This window comes from Odocoileus virginianus, chromosome 12, assembly GCF_023699985.2.
Source record: "Odocoileus virginianus isolate 20LAN1187 ecotype Illinois chromosome 12, Ovbor_1.2, whole genome shotgun sequence".
NCBI classification, from domain to species: Eukaryota; Metazoa; Chordata; class Mammalia; order Artiodactyla; family Cervidae; genus Odocoileus; species Odocoileus virginianus.
Window position 1 is genome coordinate 57880439 of NC_069685.1, and position 25202 is coordinate 57905640.

At 39.2% G+C, this 25202-nt stretch overlaps 1 protein-coding gene across 5 annotated transcripts in view; it reads left to right on the forward strand.

Moving 5' to 3' along the window:
• HECTD4 (HECT domain E3 ubiquitin protein ligase 4) overlaps window positions 1-25202 on the forward strand; it is a 166264-nt gene that overhangs the window by 33552 nt on the left and 107510 nt on the right. For all 5 annotated transcript variants that reach the window (XM_020904197.2, XM_070475361.1, XM_020904193.2 and 2 more), the window contains exons 2-5: window positions 16904-17421; window positions 21031-21120; window positions 21587-21717; window positions 25036-25144. In XM_020904197.2, coding sequence (XP_020759856.2) covers window positions 16904-17421; window positions 21031-21120; window positions 21587-21717; window positions 25036-25144 — 848 coding nt within the window. The remainder of the gene's footprint in view (window positions 1-16903; window positions 17422-21030; window positions 21121-21586; window positions 21718-25035; window positions 25145-25202) is intronic.

The following is a 25202-nucleotide window of genomic DNA, read 5'->3' on the forward strand; positions in this document are numbered from 1 at the left end:
GGTTTCCAGGCAGTTCTAATTAGTCAGGCACAGCTGTGAGCAGGAATTGATGAGAAGGGCAAGATTCAATGGCATAGAAGATGCAATATTTCTCATTTTCTTAGAGGTACTTAGTGGTCAGCCATGGTCTTCGGTCATTTTTGAATAGTTGCTGGGTGCCTGTTCATGTTTTTACCTAACCCAGCCAAACAATTACAGGCTACAGGTCTAGAAATTAACATCTCCGATCTTATAATCAAAGTATGGATGACTGATTTCGGCTTCTTTGTTCATGTTGACTAGAGGAGGATGAGGTCAGGAGTCTCATTAGAAGCCTGGGGACTTCTCTGTGGCTGGGACTCTAAACTCCCAATCTGAGGGCCTGGGATTGATCCCTGGTCGGGAAACTAAATCCCACATGCCACAACTAAAGACTCTGTGGGCTGCAGCTAAGAGCTGGTAGAGCCAAATGAATAAATTTTTAAAAATCACTGACCTGGAGTGTATTTGCCCGTGGTGCCTTATTGTGTCTGCAGCTCTCTGTGTTTTGTTTTGTCTGCCGCCGCCACCGCTGCGAAGTCGCTTCAGCCGTGTCCGACTCTGTGCGACCCCATAGACGGCAGCCCACCAGGCTCCTCTGTCCCTGGGATTCCCCAGGCAAGAATACTGGAGTGGGTTGCCATTGCCTTCTGCATGTTTTGTTTGAGGGGCACTTATGTGCACTCTTGGGTAGCATCTTTAGTCATTTGCTCCTCAGTAAATATTTATTGAGCACCTGTTACCTGCCAGGTTCTCTGGTGCTTGGGATACATTAAGGAACAGAATAGACCAAGTTGTAATGCATATTGACAGAGAAAAACTTTTTTTTTTCCAGTTAATATTAACTAATGTTATTGAAGGGGCTTCCCTGAAGGCTCAGCAGTAAAGAATCTGCCTGCAATGCAGGACACACAGGTTCGATTCCTGGGTGGCTAAGATTCCCCTGGAAAAGGGAATGGCATATGTTTTTTGGCGTATGTGCGACTGAGCACACACGCAATGGTATTGTGTGCTTGCTACCTGCCAAGTGCTTTGCTCAGTGCTCTGTTTCAGGGGAAGCCATCAAAACATGCTGAGATTTAAGTGCAGAGGATAAAAAGAGGAACGAACCTAAGTGTGCACCCTCAAGAAGTTTACAATCTATCAGAATCCCTCTGGTAACAGTATCTATAGAACTGATATTTTAATTGAACATATTAGAATCCCTCCTATGCACAACTCAGGATTGACAAATTTTGCAAACCAGACTGTGTCCCTAATGGGAAGTTGTTGGTCACACTTAATGTCAGGTGGCAGTAGTTAGTTAGGCTTATTGCATACATTCAATAAAGGGTTTACTATAGACAGGGTTTTTCAACCTCAGCCAGATAACTCTCTATTGTGGGGCCTTCTCTGTACATTATATGATGTTTAGCAGCGTCCCTGGCCTCTACTCAGTAGATGTCAGTTTCTGTACTTACGACAACCAAAAATATTCCTGGGCATTGCCAAACGTCCCCTGGGGGGCACAGAGAGTCTCTGCTCTAGGCGTTAGTCTCCCTGGACAATCAGCAGCTCCTCCAGGAAGCGAAGCCAACTGCAGCATCACCCACCATTTAGCTTGTGCCACCAGCTCACTCTCTTCCTACAAATGTGAATTGCTTGGGCTCTTCACACCTTATACTGGAAATACTCTCATATACAGTGACAGTGTCTCTGCACTGTCACTAAGTGCTTATCAGCGGTGGGGATAATGATCTTGATCTGCTTTTCAGAGCTAGAATAATCAGTTTGAATTTGATTTTTTATTATTAAATTTATTATGAATTCAAATAATATATATGTGAGGTATACATAGGTATAACTTTGAATCTATAAATAAAACGATTTTTAAAAATATGTATTCTGTTTTTTCACCACCCAATTAAGAAGTGGGACCTGACCAATACCTTTAAAGACCCCTGCAATGCTATACCATCCCACATAGGAAGCACTGTCCTGAATTTTGTGTTTGCATTTCTTTATTGTTTTCTTATATTATGCACACAACTCTAAACATTACAGAGCTCAGTTTTGTGTGTTTTAAGACCTGATTATATAAATGTAGTATGCCATATTATGTTTTTTGTGACTTGCTCTTTTTTCTGTCCCACATGTGTTCTGGGATTCTTCCATGTCTATGTGTGTAGTTGTATTTTTATTTTCACTGATGTGTAATTATATGAATACATCACAGTGTATCCATTTTGTTGATGAATGTTTGAGTGGTTTCCAGTTTTGTTGTGGCTGTAAACAACATTTCTGTGACTCTTTTTGTACTTGTCATCTGGTGTTCATGTGCAAGAGTTTCTGCAGGGAATTACCCAGGATTGGATGGCTGTATTCTAGGCTATATCTATGGAGCAGGCTGAAGGGTGGCTCCCAAAGATAACAGGTCCTAATGCCTGGAACCTGTAAATGTTATCTTATGTGGAAAGAGGATCTTTGCACATATGATTAAGTTAAGGATCTTGAGCTGGGGAGATTATCCTAGATTATCAGGAGGACCCTGAATACAATCACAGGTGTCCTTAATAAAGGAAAGGCTGATGGAGATTCCTTGGAGTACACACGGAGAAGGCCATGTAATCACAGAGGCAGAAACGAAGTGATGTAGCCACAGCTGCGGGCACCAGCAGCCACCCAGAGGTGGAGGAGCCAGGAGAGGCTATTTCCTCGAGCCTCTGAATGGAGTTCGGCTCTGCCAACACCTTGAATTTGGCCCACTGATACTGATTTTGGACTTCTGGCCTCCAGAACTGTAAGAAAATAAATATCTGTTGTTTTAAGCCACTAAGTATGATGATTTGTTATAGCAGCTGCTGCGAACTAAAACAATGCATTTTCGTTTTAACTGGACAATGCCAATTGTTTTCTAAGGTGTTTGTACCAATTTCTGTTTCCACCAGAAGCGTCTCAGAATTCCTGTTGTTTGACATTCTTCTCAGCGCTTAGGTATTTTTGCATTTTACCAATAAGAGATTTTTCTAAGCAAGTCTATTAAATTTGGTGTAAATTTTGAAAAATTTAGTCTAGAATGCAAAAACAAGCAAAAAACCGAATATGCTAATAAGGTGAAATGTTGATATTGGCTACTATAGTAATGAAGATAAGGGGTTTGGTTAAATTGATAAATATGCTATAGATACTGTATTATACCTATTATTTCTCTTGCCTTATCACCTAACCACTGAAATTAGTATGTTCTCTACATACTCTTCTTTGTCTTGAAAATAATCCAGTGATGGGGGACTTCCATTCTGGTTCAGTGGCTTAAACTCCACGTTCCCAATGCAGGGGTCCCCCGGTTTGATCCCTCATCAGAGAACTAGGTCCTGTACACCATAACTAAACGATAATTAAAGATCCCATGTGCCACTGCTAAGACCTGGCACAGCCAAATGAATAAATATTTTAAAATATAAGCTTATATTTTAAATATAAGTTTGGACTTAACTTTAAAAAAATATCTACTGATTCTTTGGTATTCATTATGAGTTGGCATGCCCTTTAGTTTCTGTTTGGTTTGTTTCTGTTTTTACTCTATCCCATGTTAAATCTTTTCGGCTAAACATAAATTGGTAAAATAGTATTTTGTGGAGGGTGGGTGGTGGGCAGTAATTATAAACTATCTTCTCAATAAAGTAGTGTATTTTTGTATGTATTTTGAGCGAACAGATGTTTAGTCATCAGTCTCAGAAAATGTTACCATTCCTTTGTCTCATGAATTATATTGTTTGATGATACACATATTGCCCATACTAATAGTAATTGTAATACCTTAGGGATGAATTGCTTTTGGCACTTTAAAAAATAATTTTAAAACATATATCCTCATTTGATTAATTTGTTTCTTTTGTGTTCCTTCAGTTCAGTTCAGTCGCTCAGTCGTGTCCAACTCTTTGCAACCCCATGAATCGCACCACGCCAGGCCTCCCTGTCTGTCACCAGTTCCCGGAGTTTACTCAAACTCATGTCCATCAAGTCGGTGATGCCATCCAGCCATCTCATCCTCTGTCATCCCCTTCTCCTCCTGCCCCCAATCCCTCCCAGCATCAGGGTCTTTTCCAATGAGTCAGCTCTTCGCATGAGGTGGCCAAAGTATTGGAGTTTCAGCTTCAGCATCAGTCCTTCCAATGAATACCCAGGACTGATCTCCTTTAGGATGGACTGGTTGGATCTCCTTGCAGTCCAAGGGACTCTCAAGAGTCTTCTCCAACACCACAGTTCAAAAGCATCAACTCTTTGGCGCTCACCTTTCTTCACAGTCCAACTCTCACATCCATACATACCACATTTAACCAGGTATATTTACCTAGGAAACTGGATGAATCATAGTTGTTTGTAACAGTTTTGAGAGTCCCAAGAAAAAGTTTCTATTAGCAAAATTAAGTGGCAAGTTGATATAATGGAATCCTAGCATAGGGAGAGGAAATTCTTACCTACCATTTATAAGAACTGGAATAAAATCTAGTTTCTTCTTGATTGTGCCCAATGGTGGGGCTCTTATAACCTCTTCAGCTTTTGGTTTTGACAAGCTTTTTCTTTTTTTCCAAAACCCTTTCCTTATAAAAAAAATTTGGGCAATTGTCCCCAAACATTAAAGTAGACGGAGTTGCATAACAAACCCTTAGGTACCTATCACCAACTTTACCAATTTTCAACACATAGCCAATCTTCTTTCAGCTATACAGCCACCTGTTTTCTCTCTCTCATATTATTCCCATATTATTTTAAAGTAAATCCATGACATCCTATCACCTTATCCATATATATTTCAGTATGTATCTAAAGAGGTGAGGAATCCTTAAAAACATAATCATAATCTTTCATATGTTTAACTTTTTAAAATATAATTAAATATGTAGACAGTATTTGCATTTCCAGTTGTCTTATGATTGTGCTAATATTTTTAAAAAGATTGGTTGTTTGAATCAGGATATAAATAGGACACACAATGACATTGGTTGATTTTTAAAAAATATTTATTTTATTTTGACTGTGCCGGGTCTTAGTTATGCATGTGGACTCATTGTTGCAGCTCGCATGTGGGATCTAGTTCCCCAACCAGGGATCAAACCTGGGCCCCCTGCATTGGGAACATAGAGTCTTACCCACTAGACCACAAGGGAAGTCCCAGGATGATGTTTTTAAACTACATGTTACTTCTCTTTTTTTTCCCTTCCTTTGTCTTGCAGTTTATTTGAAGAAGGTTGGTTCTTTGTGCTGTTGAGTTTCTTTTGGTATTGTTGTTGAGTCGCTAAGTTGTGTTTGACTCTTCAACCCCATGGGCTGCAGCACGCCAGGCTTCCTTGTCCTTCGCTGTCTCCTGGAGTTTGCTCAGATTCATGTCCATTAAGTTGGTGATGCTATCTAACCATCTCATCCTCTGCCACCCCTTTCTCCTTTTGCTTTCAATCTTTCCCAGCATCAGAGTCTTTTCCAATGAGTTGGCTCTTCACAGGTGGCCAAGGTATTGGAGCTTCCGCTTCAAAATCAGTCCTTCTAATGAATATTCAAGGTTGATTTCCTTTAGGATTGACTGGTTTGATCTCCTTACTGTGTCCAAGAATCTTCTCCAGCACCTCAATTCGAAAGCATCAATTCTTTGGTGGTCAGCCTTCTTTATGGTCCAGCTCACATCCGTACATGACTACTGGAAAAACCATAGCTTTGACTATGTGGACCTTTGTTGGCAAAGTGATATCTCTGCTTTTTAGTATGCTAAGTTTGTCATAGCTTTCCTTCCAAGGAGCAAGCGTGTTTTAATTTCATGGCTACAGTCACCATCCACAGTGATTTTGGAGCCCAAGAAAATAAAGTCTGTCACTGCTTCCTCTTTTCCCCCATCTGTTTGCTGTGATGTAATGGGGCCGGATGCCATGGTCTTAGTTTTTTAATGTTGAGTTTTAAGCCAGCTTTTTCACTCTCCTCTTTCATCCTCGAAAGTCTCTTTAGATCCTCTTCACTTTCTGCCATTAGAGTGGTATCATCTGCGATATCGAAGGTTGTTGATATTTCTGCTGTCGGTCTTGGTTCCAGCTTGTGATTCCTCCAGCCTGGCATTTCTTGTTAAGTACTCTGCATAGAAGTTAAGTGAGCAAGGTGATGATGCACAGCCTCACTGTACTCTTTTCCCAATCAGGAACCAGTCAGTTGTTCCACGTCTACTTCTAACTGTTGCTTCTTGTCCTGCATACAGGCTTCTCAGGAGACAGGTAAGGTGGTCTGCTATTCCCATCTCTTGAATTTCCCACAGTTCGTTGTGATCCACACAGCCAAAGGCTTTAGCATAGTCAGTGAAGTAGATGTTTTTCTGGAATTCCCTTGCTTTCTCTATGATCTGAGGAATGTTGGCAATTTGATCTCTGGTTCTTCTGCCTTTTCTAAACCAAGCTTCTATATTGGAAGTTCTCGGTTCACATACTGCTGAAGCCTAACTTGAAGGATTTTTGAGCATAACCTTACTACATGTGAAATGAGCACAATAGTATGGTAGTTTAAACATTCTTTGGCATTGCCCTTCTCTGGGATTGAAATGAAAACTGACCTTTTCCAGTCTGTGGCCACTGCTGAATTTATGCTTATTGCACCTGCCTGGTATAGTTTAACATGTTTTTTTGTCCTGTAAATTTCCTGTAACTTTATCTCTGGATCTCACTTCTAGATCAGGGTTCCATCAGATTTCAGGTTTTTCAGAGCACTCTCTGTACATGATTTCCTTTCATCTTAACAGTGTAAACCCCTCATTTCTATAAATATAGAAACACAGACTGAGATAATTTAAGTAAAATGCCTAAGTGGAGAATTATTTGCAGAGGCTCAGCTAGAACTTAGTTTCCTTAACTCAGTGGTTTGTAATCTTGGCTGCATATCTCATTCACCTGTGGAGTTAAGCAAGACAAATGCCTAGATATTTTGAGTTAATCGGGCTGGGGTGGGGCCCATTAAATATTATGTGAAAGCTCTCTAGGCAGTTCTCAGTGTTTAGGCAGGGTTGAGAGCAGCTACCCTAACTGGTACCTCATGTTCCTTCCTCTGGCACATATATTTTCTTCATCTGATTAAAAGATTCTTACATGGAAGAGGAAGAGTTGTTTTCCATTGCTCCAGAAGGCAGAAATATAATTAGAAGTGAGGGAAGGTTACTTAGATGTAACAGTGGGAACAAGCTGTACATCCTAAGAGCATTATTCTTGGAATTTATGTATCTTCTCATTCATTAATTTATCAAACATTTATGTGCCAGACACTGATAAAAGTATGAATAAGACATGGTTCCCTCTTTCAGAGTTCACAGTTGAAATAGGGGTACAGATTTAAATAACATTATAGTAGAGTGTGTTACACATCTTGGGGGCTGCATAATTTCCTTTTTCAAGTTGTTATACTTTTGTATTTTTAAACTGTCATCAGTGACTTTCTTACTAAGATATTTATGCTAAGCATTTGGTAAATATGTCACAATGATAGTCTTTTCATTAAATATGTAATTCAAGCAATAACAAGTAAAGTTAGTCTTTGCATAATTATCTTTTTTCTTTAAATAGAAAAATAATAAAATTTATAATAGCATTGAAACCATTTTGAGAGTTCATTTCTACTTCTTTGAATTTTACTCTGTTGATTACTAAGCATAGAAGGATGATTTGTATTGGTTTTGTCAAGACTTTGGTGAAAAAAAATGATTTTGTAACATGGAGAAATTTTTAGATTTGGACTCTATGCCTCAGATCAACTTTGAAGAGTCACTCTACATACCACTCACTACATTTCCTTCCTGGACATCATTTGTTGAAAATCATCATTTATTAAAAACAGATCGTTGAGGCTGGGGTGGGGGTGGGAGGGAGACTGAGAAGGGAGGGGATATATGTATGGTCACAGCTGCTTCCCCCTGTGGTACAGCAGAAACCAACACAACCTTGTAAAGCGATCATCCTCCATTAAAAACAAGTTTAAAAATTTAAAAGCACAGCAATATGAAGTGGTATAGGGAGAAAAAAAAATTCATTGAGAAACTTCCCTGGTGGCCCAGTGGTTAAAACTCCATGCTCACAATGCAGGGTTCCATCCCTGGTCAGGAAGTTAGATCCCACATGCCGCAACTGAGTTCCCATGCCTCAGCTAAAGGTCTCGCTTGCCTGCAACGAGCTGCAACCAAATAAATAAATAAAAATAAATATTAAAAAACAAATCTTTGATACCTCTGTTGAAATAGCAGGCACATTTTCTCTTAGAGTTTGTATCTGACCCTTTGATAGAGGTATGTCCTAGATAATATGGGAATACCAAAAGGTTATCTGGGACTTCCCTGATGGCTCAGTAGGTAAAGAATCTGCCTGCAGTGCAGGAGACTCAGGTTTGATCCCTGGGTCAGGAAGCTCCCCTGGAGATGGAAATGTCAACCCACTCCAGTATTCCTGCCCGGGTAATCCCATGGACAGAGGAGCCTGGTGGGCTATAGTCCCTGGGGTCACAAGAGTTGGACACAACTTAGCAACAAAACTTATAAAGCAACTAATAATAAAAGGTTATTCTCAGAAGGAGAGTGAGAGGAAGAAAAGTGTGTTTCAGAGTTGATGGTGGAGCAGAGCTGAGTTCTGAATGATAGGTAGGATTTAAACTTAGTGGTATAGGACATTCAGGCCACATTAGCTGGGAGATAGAAGAATAGAACCCTGGTCATAGAACATGACAGAGATGAAAACTAGGCAGGGATTAGGATAAGATGGAACTTTTATGCAAAAAGAATTTGAACAGTGATTTCTTACATTTAGGAGTCCTCAAAGTTCTAACAATTGTGCTCTGAATAAAAACTGCTCTCAGTTTATCCAGGGATTTGGGAGAAATCACCGTGTGCTGGAGTCCCAGAGCTGAGCCAAAGCTAATTAGCCTGGTAACAAGACAGAGTCCATTCCTAGTTTTGGCACCAAGCTAAGGGCTAAAACTCATGAATTAAAGTGTGAAGTTTAACCGTGGTTATCAGTTAAGACCATTTTGAAAAATAGATGCTGATGCGAGTTTGAATACATACAAGACTGAATAAGGTTGTGCAGCTTCAGGGTCTAATTTAATTGATAATCGATCCCTTTTGATTTAGGCTTTTGTATTAGAGATAGAGTTCCATCCTTTCATTCTTGATTCATTTACTTGGTTCACATGAAATCTTTCTGATCTTTGAGTTGCCAGATGCAATTCAATTTGACCATGATTGCCGTCTTCATAATGTAAAAAAAATTGTAGGAAAATCTGTAAAAGGTTTAAAAACTCACTCTAACATTTGAGAGAATTTGGGTATTCTATAGACTCTACTGAAAAGTTTTGTCCTGGGGTTGCAAGTCAGGCCAGTTCAATCTGCTTTGGAATAATTCAGGTATAAATTCATTTCATGCTGACAAGTTCATAAAATGAATCAGTTAATGAACCATACTAGGGAGTATAATAATTTATTCATACTAGGGAGTGTAATAATTTATTTGGAGCTTCCATGATCCTGAGTTTTAAATCTCATTTCTTTTTGGAGATTGAAGTGTTTTATTGTTCACTGATAGTTCTCAGCATCTGTGGTAGTCTCCCCCATCCCACCACAGTCTTCCCACCTAACGAGCCCTACAGTGAGAAAAACTTCTGCTGAAGTACAATAGATGGGACTAATGAATTGATTTAAAGAAAACACTCCCTATGGTCCTTAAGCTTGTGCTTTGTCAGATACATCCCCCACATGTTGACTGTATCAGTTGTGTCACCGTTTGTTTGACTAGGAGTTATTAAAGAGTGTTTGCTGCTGTAAGATACCAGCTCCAGTTATGACTGCTGTTTTTCAATATCAACTATTTAACTTGTCATCACAGTTTTTTTTTTAATAGAGGGAAAAAACCCACCTGTTTATATTACCTCAAATATTAATGACATTTCAAAATTGAATAAGTATGTTTTACCTTATTATAGGGCATATACAATATTTATACTGCTTTTTATTGTTGTATAGTTTTAATTATTTTAAATTTATTCCACAATACTCCATTATGATATGTTATAATTTAATTGAACACTTCTGAATATTGAGATTGCTTCTACTTTTTCCACTGTGATAAGACTGCAGTGAAAATCTCTCTGTGTGTTTTTATTTCTGGAATGTTTCTTCCGGATAAATTCTTAGAAATGGGTTTGCTTTCTGTTTCTTTCGGTGGTAGGAGATTATATATGTTTTAGCTACATCTTGACCTTTACAGAGAATTACATCTCTAGTATTCTGAACAAAGTAGATGGAAATTGAGATTTACATTTAGGAGAGTACAGTAGTTCATTCCCTAATCTTGATTTTTCTACTGATTTATTAGACTAGTTAATTTCCTAATGTATATATATAATATTTTCTATTACCCCAAAAGCCTCTGTATGCTATTATCCCTACCATATTTACTTGAAATGCATGCTAGCATTTTACATTTCGCATCATGACTGGTAGGTATATGTTCTGTGTTTTCCAAATGAAAAAAAAGTTTGTTAAAATGATACAATCCTCTCTAACTCTTCTATCGAATACTGGAGCCTTGTTCAAAGCTCGACATGGCTGGTAAAGAATATTTTGCTTCCTTTCTCTTAGCATTCCAGAATGATTGTTTTTTAGCTTCAAAACATGTATGTCATGTATGATGAAAAAATTACATTAAGACTTTGAGTTAATATTTTGAGTGTCATTCCCATAATAATTTGGTGACTACAGCATTGTCACCAAAGTACAGTTAGTGAACCTGTATTCTGATTAAAGGTGTCAGGGATCTTCCTTTTTCCTTAAATAGCCTTTTTCCTTTTTTAAAAAAAAATAAATTTTCTAATGATATTTTGGTCTTTTATCTTCTTAATTAAGAACCATAACTAAGAGTAGTGGTTTTATATGAACATCAGAGACAAATTATTTAATATTCATAAGTACCAGAATAGATCCTCCATAGCTGACTCACTAAAACCCAAAGGTATGATCTCTTTCTCTTTATAAAATGATTTAGGCCATGACTTTCGAACTTTAGAATTCTTAAAAACAGCAGCATATCAGACAGTTCTTAGTTTTCATAAGAGGCCATTGAAATGGATAATGCTGAGTAATCTAATGGATTTCTGAAAGCATAGTGTGCTTTAGATACTGCTAAATCAATAAACATAACAGTCACTTAAGTGTATATTATGTATTATTTGGTTAATTATAACTCAAATCCTTTCAGAATATTTGTCTTTCAAGTGGAATGCTAAAAATATAACTAAAGTGCTTATAAAAAATAGAACCATCAGAAAAATGCACAAGTATAGTATGTATTTTTTCAGATAATCTTAATATTTGAAGTTAACCTCAGATTCTGCCATATACATCATTTTATGAACCATGAAGAAACAGATTTCAGAAGCACTTAGTAATAAAAGTAAATAGTTGAGTTTAATGTTACTTTAGAAAAGGCAGAGGAACCAGAAATCAAATTGGCGGCATCCACTGGATCATAGAAAAAGCAAGAGAATTCCAGAAAAACATCTATTTCTATTTCATTGAATATCCTAAAAAGCCTTTGACTGTATGGATCACAACGAACTGTGGAAAATTCTTAAAGAGATGGAAATACCAGACCATCTTATTGAAAGTTGCTCTGTTGTGTCTGACTCTTTGTGACCCCATGGACTTCTCCAGGCCAGAATACTGGAGTGGGTAGCCTTTCCCTTCTCTAGGGGATCTTCCCAACCCAGGGATCAAACCCAGGTCTCCTGCACTGTGGGCGATTCTTGACCAGCTGAACCACAAGGGAAGCCCAAGAATACTGGAGTGGGTAGCCGATCCCTTCTCCAGCAGGAATTGAACTGGGGTCTCCTGCACTGCAGGCAGATTCTTTACCAACTGAGCTATCAGGGAAGCCCTTAATTGCCTCCTGAAAAATCTGTATGCAGGTCAAGAAGCAACAGTTAAAACCATACATGGAACAATGGACTGGTTCCAAATTGGGAAAGGAGTACATCAAGGCTGTATATTGTCACCCTGCTTATTTAACTTACATGCAGAGTACATCATGTGAAATGCCCAGCTTGATGAAGCACAAGCTGGAAGCAGGATTGCAAGGAGAAATATCAAGATCAGATATGCAGATGACACCACCCTTATGGCAGAAAGCAAAGAGGAACAAAAGAGCCTCTTGAAAGTGAAGGAGGCAAGTGAAAAAGCTGGCCTAAAACTCAACATTCAAAAAACTAAGATCATCCCATCACTTCATGGCAAACAGATTGGGAAACAATGGAAACAGTGGCAGACTTTATTTTCTTGGACTCCAAAATCACTGCAGATGATGACTGCAACCATGAAATTTAAAAGATGTTTCCTCCTTGGAAGGAAAGCTGTGACGAACCTAGACAGCATATTAAAAAGCAGAGACATTACTTTGCTGACAAAGGCCTGTCTAGTCAAAGCTATAGTTTTTCCAGGAGTCATGTATGGATGTGAGAGTTGGACCGTAAAGAAAGCTAAGCGCCGAAGAACTGATGCTTTTGAACTGTGTTGCTAGAGAAGACTCTTGAGAGTCCTCTGGACAGCAAGGAGACCAAATCAGTCAATCCTAAAGGAAATCAGTCCTGAATATTCACTGGAAGGACTGATGCTGAAGCTCCAGTACTTTGGCCACCTGATGTGAAGAACTGACTCATTAGAAAAGATCCTGATGCTGGGAAAGATTGAAGGCTAGGAGGCAAAGGGGACGACAGAGGATGAGATGGTTGGATGGTATCACCGACTCGATGGACATGAGTTTGAGCAAGCTCCAGGAGTTGGTGATAGACAAGGAAGCCTGGAGGGCTGCAGTCCTTGGGTCACAAAGAGTCAGACGCTACTGAGTGACTGAACTGAATGATACTGAATTGTTGTTTGATTCTTGTGTCCAATAAAAGCCTATATTGAATTTTTCAGGAGTTGCTTCTTATAACATAAGTAGGTGCTCAGTGTAGCATAAGTAAAAATGTATTTGGAGCGTATATGTATTGTGTATCAAAGGGTTGTACTAGGTAGAAATCACAAAATCAATATTGAAAAACTTTTAAAAAATGTAACAAAATTTGTTTAGATTTTCATAACTTGAGATGACCAAATTTAAAATTCTATGGTTTTTCACATTAAAAGTATCTCAATCTTTGATTGTTGACCATAATGGTGGAAACTGGTTAGTGACTTTTTGAGGGGAGATCTTAAAAAAAAAAGGCAATCTAGTTTCCTTAAGTATGATTAATTCAGAGTAGATGATCATCTCTGAAATGTGATCCTTTCTAAAGGAATTTGTAGTTATTTTATCTGCTACTATTTGTGAAAAATAAAAGTGTAATTTGTGTTTGAATCTAGACAAAAGGGTGGGATGATGAAATTTGTATGACTGATGGTAAAGGACATTATATTCATTATCTGTTTGATACTCTTTAGCAAAATCTAAATAGAAATGTCCCTAGTTCTTATTTTTAATAATATGATTTGCAATATAGCTTTACCCAATGATACCTAGTTGAATACAACTATTGCCTGGTTAGAACTTTTGAAATTTTTATTTTAAAATTATTGTATGGTAAAACTGACATTTTTTGGGAGGAAAGTACAGTTCTATGACTCTTAGCACATATATTGATTCATGTAATCACTTAACTAGACGGACCTTTGTTGGCAAAGTAATGTCTCTGCTTTTTAATGTGCTGTCTAGGTTGGTCATGACTTTCCTTCCAAGGAGTAAGTGTCTTTTAAATTTATTGCTGCAAGCACCATCTGCAGTGATTTTGGAGCCCAGAAAAATAAAGTCAGCCACTTTTTCCACTGTTTTCACATCTATTTGCTGTGAAGTGATGGGACTGGATGCCATGATCTTAGTTTTCTGAATGTTGAGCTTTAAGCCAACTTTTTCACTCTCCTCTTTCACTTTCATCAAGAGGCTCTTTAGTTCTTCTTCACTTTCTGTCATAAAGGTGGTGTCTTCTGCATATCTGAGGTTATTGATATTTCTCCCGGCAATCTTGATTCCAGCTTGTGCTTCCTCCAGCCCAGCGTTACTCCTTGGAAAGAAAGTCATGACCAACCTAGAGAGCATATTAAAAAGCAGAGACATTACTTTGCCAACAAAGGTCTGTCTAGTCAAGGCTATGGTTTTTCCAGTGGTCATGTATGGTTGTGAGAGTTGGACTATAAAGAAAGCTGAGCGCCGAAGAGTTGATGCTTTTGAACTGTGGTGTTAGAGAAGACTCTTGAGAGTCCCTTGGACTGCAAGGAGATCTAACCAGTCCATCCTAAAGAAGATCAGTCCTGGGTGTTCATTGGAAGGACTGGTGCTGAAGCTGAAACTCCAGTACTTTGGCCTCCTCATGCGAAGAGTTGACTCACTGGAAAAGACCCTGATGCTGGGAGGGATTGGGGGCAGGAGGAGAAGGGGACGACAGAGGATGAGATTGTTTGATGGCATCACCAACTCGATGGACATGTGTTTGGGTGAATTCCGGGAGTTGGTGATGGACAGGGAGGCCTAGCGTGCTGCGATTCATGGGGTCGCAAAGAGTTGGACACGACTGAGTGACTGAACTGAACCACTTAACACTTGTATTGATTCATGCAACCACTTAGGACATGTAAGATTCATGTAACCACCAGTGCTGTCCAAGATACAGAACAGTTTGTCTTCAGGAACCTTCTTATACTATCCCAAATTGTCACACCCTGCGTGTACCCCAACCTCTGGCAACCATTGATCTATTTTTTTTAATCACTGTACATTTTTCCCCCAGAAAGTAATAAATAGGATCATGAAGATGGAACCTTTGAAATTGATTTCTTTCACTCAACTAAATGCCATTGAGATTCACTGAGGTTGTGGGGAACAGTTGTTCATTTCTTTTTATTGCTAAGTTGTTGGTTGAAATGTTATGGCATTTAGATATTATTTCTGATCAGACACACTGGCACTGAAGTTTGAGTTGGTTGCTTTTAATTGGGTTGACTTTTTTAAAATCAGTTAAATGAGATACACATGTAGTTAATTTTCTGAATTAGAATTTTTTTTAAGCTGCACATTTTTTTAGTTTAGTGGCTTGTGTGTATAGCTAAACTAGGCAGTTACAGGATGTAAGGGCAAAATTTGAGGTTAAAAAAAGATTTTGCAGTTTATGAGCAAAATAGAATGACAGTAGAAACAGTGTCAGACTTTATTTGTGGGGGCTCCAAAATCACTGCAGATGGTGATTGCAGCCATGAAATTAAAAGATGCTTACTCCTTGGAAGGAAAGTTATGACAAACCTAGATAGCATATTAAAAAGCAGAGACATTACTTTGCCAACAAAGGTCCGTCTGGTCAAGGCTGTGGTTTTTCTAGTGGTCATGTATGGATGTGAGAGTTGGACTGTGAAGAAAGCTGAGCGCCGAAAAATTGATGCTTTTGAACTGTGTTGCTAGAGAAGACTGTTGAAAGTCCCTTGGACTTCAAGGAGATCCAACCAGTCCATCCTAAAGGAGATCAGTCCTGGGTGTTCATTGGAAGGACTGGTGCTGAAGCTGAAACTCCAATACTTTGGCCTCCTCATGCGAAGAGTTGACTCATTGGAAAAGACCTTGATGCTGGGAGGGATTTGGGGGCAGGAGGAGAAGGGGATGACAGAGGATGAGATGGCTGGATGGCATCACCAACTCGATGGGCAAGAGTTTGAGTAAACTCCGGGAGCAGGTGATAGACAGGGAAGCCTGGCGTGCTGCAATTCATGGGGTCGCAAAGAGTCAGACACGACTGAGCGACTGAACTGAACTGAACTGAACTGAACTGATGAACCTTTAAAATGCCAGTGCCAGTGACTTGACAGAATTTTCTTTGCTTTTGTTCCAAGCCTTTTACCACTCTGACTTTCTGGTCTACTGAAAACCAGACACCTCTGGTGGCTGATAATCTATTTTAATATGCTTGCTTCAGGAGTGCCTGCCTTTATTTATAACAGTCTATTCATCTTAACTTAGTCAAACTTCTGTGTATAAACTCTTTGCATCATAAATTCAGTTTGATTCTTAATCTTAGTATCTGTTTCTTAGTTGATTGAGGTTTTATTATTTCCCCAGCTGCTGAAAATCTCAATGAGGTCTCCTGATAATGTATGTTTTTGGAAAGAAAATAGTGGTGGTTCTGCTATCAATGGGAACTGTATAAATCTATATACAATGTCACCAATTGAAATAGTGGATTAACAGTAGCAAGAATGGAATGCTCTTCAAACTGAGAGAATAATAAACAATCATTTATTAGTAGGTATTTTTTATTTTGAAGGTGAAACTTGTTCTGTTTCATTGACAGTCTAATTGGTAGTAGAAGTTAGAGACAGATTTATAAATTGATTGAAGAAATATTTATGCCTCAGCTTTCTATGATAAGTTATTCAAATTAACTTTGGCTTCCATATTTAACTATTTTTATGATTCAGGTTCTAGTCTCACTTTTAATAGTAACATTAGCAGAAATGCCAAGAAAAGAAAATCTCCATCAGCAGCCTGGCTTTATAGCACACATTTTCATATTTGGTCACAAAAGATTTTTTGATATGGGCCATTTTTTTAACTTTTAACTTTAAAATTTTAAAATTTTAATTTTAAACTTTAATTTTGTATTGGGGTATTGCCAATTAACAATGTTGTGATAGTTTCATCTGGACAGCAAGGGAACTCAGCTATATATATACAAGTATCCATTCTCCCCCAAACTCCCCTTCCATCCAGGCTGCCATGATGTGGACCATTTTTAGATACCAGCGGATAGATTTACTCTCATCATAGATGAGAGTGGTGGTGGAAGCAATACATACCAACTTCCTCTCTACTGGTTCTTTCCTTAGATTTTAACATTTGAGACCAAGAACCCGACGGAATTAGCAGAACGTCTGCGCTCTGTTTGTGGGAATCAGAGCAACGCCTATGCCCGCCTGCTGGAATACCGCCTGAATGCCTTGCGAGGACTGTGGAATGCCCAGCGCCAGCTGGCCTTGGAAGAACAGCATGAAAGGGAGAGTTCGGGTGATGAAGAAACTTTGGCCTTGCTCAAACGCCAGGGCTTGTTGCAGCAACCCGAGCAAGCTCCCTTCACATCGAGGATGGGGCTTCTGCTGGTCTTCCCCCTTATTCAGTCCCAGAGTAGAACAGACCCCTCTCTCTGTAACATCACTGCTGAGGTGCTATTGAACTGCCTTCGCGACTGCCAGCCTTTGAGCCTGACCAAGGAGCCTGCTGACTGTCTCAATGGAATTGAAACTTTGCTGTGCTCCTGGCTAGAGGAGACTTCTGACACAGGCCGACACATCCCACATAAGCAAAAAGAAAATGCTGCTGCTGCCCTCGTGGCTTTGGCATGTGCCAGGTAAGGAAAATCAAAGGTACCCCCCAGTGACCTTGTGATGGCTGCTGCTTAGGTTGGGTGAGTGAATGAGAGAGCAAGCATATTTGATGGAAGTCTTAACATTCAGAAGTCCTTCTTTGTTTTCAGTATTGAATTTCACAGCCTTGACAGTGCCTAAGATGCTTTCATCAAAACTTGGCACCGGGAGTTGGAGCTGGAACCCAAGTTCAAGGTTTTACTTTGTGTTATATCATGATAACAGCTTTAACAGTTTAAAATGGAGAATTAACACTTGCCATTATCTACTTACCTTTAGATGATTTGTTTTTTACATCAAGTGGTTAGTGGAGGATGTTATATCTGTATTTCTTCCAGAAGGACAGTGAAAAAAATGTGACACATGTCTGTAAGGGATCTGTCAGTGAGTGAATGGGTTATTACTTACCTGGACTTGGTCATACAGATATGGTCACAGATTATATTTCTGGACCTTGATGCTTGGCTCCATCAATCTAATTGAAAGATCTTGTGTGTGTATATATATGTATACATATATTAAGATTTAATGGTGTACTGTCCTTTGCGTGTAAGTTGATGTTATTGATATACCATCAATAAGACATATTCTTGGAGTTACTTTTCCAGGAGAGAATTTCTTACATTCTCCTGCTCAGTAAACTGTATGATCCCTCTTACATATTTGTGAAGAAAAGGTTCACTGCCTTTGCTTTCTTCTAACCTAATTGTCTAGGGACCATTAGGACCGTGGTTTGACAGGTTAATGTTGCTAATCTGTCCCTCTCCCTTCAAAATTTTTTCTTTGATTGAGTTCTTCCTTTTGTTAGCAAAGCAAATGTGGGTAACTTCCTGGAGGATTACGAAGTCCTTAGACTCCTTCCTCTATTTTTATGGCTTCAGAGTTGACCTTCATATGGTTCAGTCTCAAGCTGTTTTTAAGGCAAAATGGCACCACATTTATTGTCAGTTTCCTTGCCCTGAGCAAACTGTCATAGCCTAGTTTTAGATCCTGGAAGACTGTAGTTGATTATGGAAATCCTGACATGAGCTTAATTCTGGAGACATTATTGGGTGGTACCAGAATAAGTTTCCCTGTCAAGGCTTTATATTGGATTTATTTATTAATTTTTGGATATGCAGAAGACAGTTTTAAGCCCTAAATAGATTTGTTATTAATACAAAAGTCCTACTTTGGGAAATTTTTCTGTCTGTCTTTAGACAGATTTAGGATGTTTGGAATAATTACCAATTCTTTTCTTTCAGATGTTTTAATAAACATGGGGTCATAAAACTCACTTTTTAATTTAGTCTGAACCAACAGATGGTTATTGAAATTGCTTCATGTACTTGAAATTCCAAAGTCCATTCGGCAGAAATGAGTGTTTTTATTTTCTTCTTCTTGGGGGGGTGTGTGTGTGTTGTTTTTGTCTTAGATAGTGCCTACATTCTGTTGCTAATATTATCACCTTATCTGGACTTTATTTACCTCAGAAGTCACATGCTTTTCAGGGTTGGATCATCTCTTTTAATGACATGTTTAGTAGCATATTATTGAACTTTTGAGATTGATGCTCTCAAAGACAGAACTGTGTTTCCAAAAAATTATCTTGAAGATATTCATTCATTTCAACTAGCTAACATTTATTGAACACTTCTGATGTGCCAGGAACCTTGCTAGGTCTTAGAGAAATAGTGACTCATGGTGGGTGACTCATGATCTCTAATTTTACAGTTGAGTTGATTGCATTTTTGTCAATCATTATTGCTCATTTACCATAGGCAAGGGACTCTTCTAGGCAGTAGGAACATAGCAGTGAGCAAAGTAGGTGGTCCCTAAGATTGCAAAGTTTACATGAGAGAGAGACAGACAACTAGCAATGAATGAATGTATAGGATAATTTCCAGAGAAAGATAGTCATAGTAAGAAGACAAATCAGGATATTTTGCTAATAGAGAATAACTTAAGAGGAGGTGGAAGCTGGCATTAGCTAGAGATGCCAGGGAAGACCTTACTGAAGAGATAACATTTGAGCTGAGGCCTAGACAGTTGACACAGACCAAGCCACACAAAAAAGCCAGTGATGGAGTTCCAGGCAAGGGGAGAAGCAAGCAACACGAGTCTGATCCTCCTCCTGTCCTTGGGGTAGCTGAGGGACAGCAGAGTGATCAGGGGGCTGGAATGCAGTGGTAGAAGGGGAGGTGGGAGAGGAGGGTCCAGACCATGCTGGGGCTTAGGAGCCATGGACGGAGTCTAAATTTTACTCTAACATCTGAATCTGGCAGACAGTAATATCTTATAGTTGGCTTACTGGTTTTAAATATTCCAGTGTGCCCTTGCCCGTTAATTTTAACCTCATTGTAACCCATGGGAGGTGTCCTTGTTGGGCAGATGGTGAAGTAAAAACCTGTAGGAGTTTGGTAACAGGACTGAGATGACGCCGCTGGCGAGTGGCAGGGCCATTTCGGAGCCTAGGGGTCTTTCTCCCGGCTCGCGCTCTCATACTGGTACCAGGACTGAGATGACGCCGCTGGCGAGTGGCAGGGCCATTTCGGAGCCTAGGGGTCTTTCTCCCGGCTCGCGCTCTCATACTGGTACCAGGACTGAGATGATGCCGCTGGCGAGTGGCAGGGCCCAGTTTCGGAGCCTAGGGGTCTTTCTCCCGGCTCGCGCTCTCATACTCTGTCTGCTGCCTCCCTGCCGTCATGCTGCTTTGGCTTTGATTCTTTGAGCACCAGAGATGGGGAAGGGGACAGTTAAGAGGAGAACTCCAGGCCTCCTTGATCCTCTGTTGGGTATTCCATTTCTTGTGAGGTTTAGGCACATGATACCTAGCAATTAAAGCCTTGGCTAAGAGAAATAAGGCAGCAGTCTGAAGTCAGCCCATCTGATACCCATGATCATTTAGTTCAGGAAATGTTCTTGTGGTGATTTATACTTGGGATCTGGCCAGGTAAGTCTTGTGCATCTTAAAAGCACCTTCTTTTAGATCCTGCTGACCACATTACAGACTTCCCAGGGCCTCAAGCCTTTGGAACCGAAAGGAAATCTGGTCTTTGTGAGCTCTGCAAGCATTACAATAACGTACCTCACAGCAGGGGGAAGCAGAGGGAATACCCTTCAGCACAAAGTATTATTTGAATGTTTTTCCTTTTGGTCATATTTAATGTGATGGGGGTTTGGTGAGATGTTATGTAAAATGGATGAACTTAACAAAGATATTAAAACATTTAAGCCTGGAAATACCACTAGACTTTAAATATAACCTCTTCCAATGAAATCTGTCCTCTAGACTAGCGATTGACTTGATGAAAGAGTATCCAGGCGTAATCACCACCTGTTCTTTGTGCTCGAGCTTTCTGTTTTGAACTTTCATGTTAGGGAAAGATAATTTACCTTTGCAAATACAAGAAGAACCAGCCTGGTAAGAGGCGAGTATATCTGACATTTTGTGCAGCACACCCGCTGTACATGCACAGCACGCACACATGCTCAGTTGCTCAACAGACACAGACTTATTTTGGAAGCTTCCCTTGTGATTAATAACATTGACATCAACAACCTTATTATCTGACATTTCAATTTCACTGATTTTCTTTTCCCTCTTTTTTTAGGGGATCATTGAAAACTTTTGTTCATACAGTCCATCTATTACAGAAACAGACTGATTTAGGGTCCCTGCCTGTAGCCGATGTGCTGTATAGGTAAGCTGTCATTTTGGATCCTCACCCTCCTTCTACATAAGCGAGCCTTGAGAATTAAAGCTCTTCCAATAAGTAAATTGCTAAACTTTTTTTTTTAATCAATTAATGACTCATGTTTTTAAGTAAGTGTGCTATTCTAATCATCATAAGTAAGGATTTTGTTTTTTCCTTCTTAAAAAAGCATGTTGTTTTTCATTTTTTAATTTTAGTGGATTAAAAAAATGCAGTAGCTTGTCTTGAATTTTTATTGTAGATTTCAAGATAATATGTTAAGATATAAAGTAAAAAAGTGAAAGTTGTTCATAATTTTGCTACTCAAAGATAACCACTCCAAATGTTGTATGTATTTCCTAGTTCATACCCCTTTCTTTGTATCCCTTCCTTTCTCTCATGTAAGTTGACTTTCATCTTCTTGCTGGAATGGGTAGTGTCAGTGTCTTTATGATTCTCTGCCTCCCCCTTTTAGGCTGTTGCTTTTGGAAGGGGGACCCGGATCCCCCTCCTGTTTGCTTGGTGGCAAACATATAGTATCCTGGGGGTATGAAGACATGCTGCCCGCACCAGATAGCAACACTGGCTCCAGTTCTGAAAATAAAGGTAATGCAATGGTTTGGGTCCTGTGATTGAAATTAAGATATGAAAAGAGTGGTTTTAGATCGTTGTGGCAAACGATTTAGATATAACTCTGTGTTCCTTTTAATTAAGAGCTCAAGCTTCCTATACAATGCATTCATTGTCTGCTTTATCAGTAAAAGTATAAAAGCTGATACTGAGTGAGGTAAGAAAATGGATAGGTTTTACTATCGCAAGGGAAAAGGATCATCCATACAGTCCTGCCAAGGAGGCGTGAGTTACTTAAATTGATTCCTGAGTATTTAAATTTGGGCATGGGAGCCTTAAGTTGAATTTTTATATCCATGAGTAGAGTATCAGGTCTTGCTGCCTGATTCTGTTTCTTTGAGTGATTTATTTTGTTGTGTGTGTTGGTGAGCCCTCTTATCGTAAAAAAAAAAAAAAAAAAAAAAAATATTCTTCAAAGGAGCATGAATTGTGAAGTATCTCCTCTAAACAAAGGAGATTAAAATGTTTTTACACAGTTTCACAAGTATTACATATCTGTTTACTCTATGATCTCAGCGAAAATGGCAGAAGGTCTCTGAAATGTCCTGCAGTTAACTGACTTGACAGATGAATTAGGCCTGTTTCTTCATTTGGTGGATGTACTGATCAGTATGCCATGGCACACACAACCCATGAGGCCAATACACTCTTTTTATAGTCTGTGCCCTGCTGCTTCCACATCTGGAGTTGCAGCCTTGCAAGGAGTCCGCCTTGCTTCCAAACCTGTTTGTTATTGTAGTTGGTACTTGTGATTATATCATTAAATGTTGCATAACTGATAAAGTAAGAATTTTTAAAAAAACCCTAGGAATCATTTCCGTTTAGAAATGGAATACTTTAGAATGATCTCTAAGAAATTGATGTTCTCTAAGAATTTAGGGTGGGATTCAGAGTCTATTCTCCCTACCATTTCATTTCATTCTCTGGATGGGGGCCACTTTCTCAGATGACTGTACGGGCATGGGGTGCAGTCTCAGCGATGGGCCACCCCCGCATCGCTCATCTGGTGCCTGTGCCTTTTCATGGTCCACTGTTTCTTCCAGATAGTCATGTTAAAGTGACGAGAAGAGCAGGCAGGACTTTGGCATGTGAGTTACTACCTTCACTGACTCAATTAGAGTCAACAGGAGAAGTGAAAACCTGCAGTGCCCAAGAAGTTCTTAAACATTATGGGCAGAAATAAGCAAATTCATACAAAACCAAACCCTTTTCTTCACTCTCTCCTTTAGTTCTTTTGGGCTTCTCAGGTGGTGCTAGTGGTAAAGAACCCACTTGCCAGTGCAAGAGACATAAGAGACATGGGTTTGATCCCTAGGTTGGGAAGATCCCCTGGAGGTGGACATGGCAACCCTCCCCAGTATTCTTGCCTAGAGAATCTCACGGACATGTAATTTCTCACTAAGGATGATGGTATCAAGCTGATCTGTATGCCTTTCAGTCTCTTGTACCTTTGGTTTTGCTTCTGGCTAGAGGATGTTTTTCTTATAAAAATTTAAAAAGTAATCTTATTTAAATTTTAATATTGGAAACATTCAACATACACAGAAGTTGGAAGAATTCTATAGTAAATTCTATAGTAAGCACTCAGCTTCAGCAAGTGTCAGCTCTGGCCCATCTTATTTATTGTTCCGTCCCCTTCACTTCCACTCCCTGTCAGATCCATACTCAAAAGGCCTTGACCTTAATCTGAATAGTGGTGAATAAATGTCTGTTTATAGGTTGTAAGTTAAAATGTTTAAGGAATGAAATTAGTATTTTTTAAATGATGACCTACTTGAACCATTTTTTGAAGAACCAGTAGGAACAAGTCTCAGTTGTCTTGGACTAGTCGACTGAATTTTTAAGATAATCACATGTGGATGTGCATGTGCGCTAAGTCACTTCAGTCGCGTCTGACTCTTTGCAGCCCCACGGACTGTAGCCCGCCAGGGTTCTCTGTCCATGGGATTCTCCAGGCAGGAATACTGGAGTGGGTTGCCATTTCCTTCCTCCAGAGGATCTTCCCAACCACATACTCAGTACCAATTTGAGTGCTGTGACATTGAATTTCCTCTAATATGACAAGTAGTAAAGAAACTCCTCTTAAACATAGTAAGTGGATTGATTTTGAAAATAAGCACAACGTTTTATTTATATGTTCTTCTTTTTTTAAGGTAAATTCTCTAGAATGTTTTAGTAAACCACTTACTATCATTCAGAGAGAAACTTTGTTTTAGCTTGGGGAAGATATACCAAAAGGGAAATATAATTGCTGTTTTTAAATAGAAGCAATATTATATTTTTGTACTGTGTCATTAAAGAAATTTGGGCATCCCAGTGGCCCAGCAGTAAAGAATCCATCCACAAAGCAGGAGACATACGTTCAATCCCTTGATCAGGAAAATCCCCTGGAGGAAGGTGTTGCAACCCACTCCAGTATTCTTAGAGGATCCCATGGACTGAAGAGCCTGGTGTGCTACAGTCTATAGGATGGCAAATAGTCAGACATGACTGAAGCAACTGAGCACAACACTCCAGAAATTTAAAATTAGGATCTCTTGATGGAAAATCCACAAGGAGCAGATTCTAGTTCAAATTATCATTAGTCTATCAATATAATATCATTTGCCATGTAAGGGGCACTGGCTTTGTACCAGAGAGCAGTGTGGTATTTGCTTATATTGTCTCATTCAACCGTCACAGTCACTCTTAAGGTACATACTATCTTCATCTTAGAGCTGCAGAAACTGAAATTCAGAGAGGTCCAAAGTCAACTAATAAATGTCCCAAACTCTTGAATCTCCTACCTTTTTTAATTACACACTCCTCAGGGAAAGTATTGTATTCTTAGTCATTTCAGATTAGAGTTAGGAATGAATTTTTGCTATTCAGAAAGAAAAAAGAAAAATCTTCGGCAGACTGAACCAGATTCTCCTGATAATAACTGTCTGACCTCTTTCCCTAATCTTGGTCCCTAACCCTACATGCATTTTGAAGTTTGATTTAGGGGTTCGAGCTGTCTTCCCTGGAAGTCACACTGAAGCACTTATTTTATTATTATTATTATTTTTGGCTGTACTCCACAGCTTGTGGGGATGTTAGTTCTGAGACCAGGGATCAAACTTGGGGCCCTGGCCATGAGAGCATTGAGTCTTAATCACTGGACCACCAGGGAGTTCTCAAGAAGCACTTATTTTAAAAGTGGGAAATTATCTTTCACTCAGCCTCCTAATGGCTTTTTCATTAGAGAAAGCACGTTTATAATTTCATTAGAAAAAGCGTGTATATAATTTACCTGTGAAAAAACGATTTCAGATGCTGACTTGGGACGCTGTCTCACGGCAGATGGTCTTTACCTGTATACTACTAACTCAGTTGGAAGAGGAGTAAGCAAATTGGGGTCTGGATTACATGGTACTCTCAGGTCAGTTGCATGGAACTTGCTGAATAATTTGGCTGGAACGTTTTCCTCATTACATGAA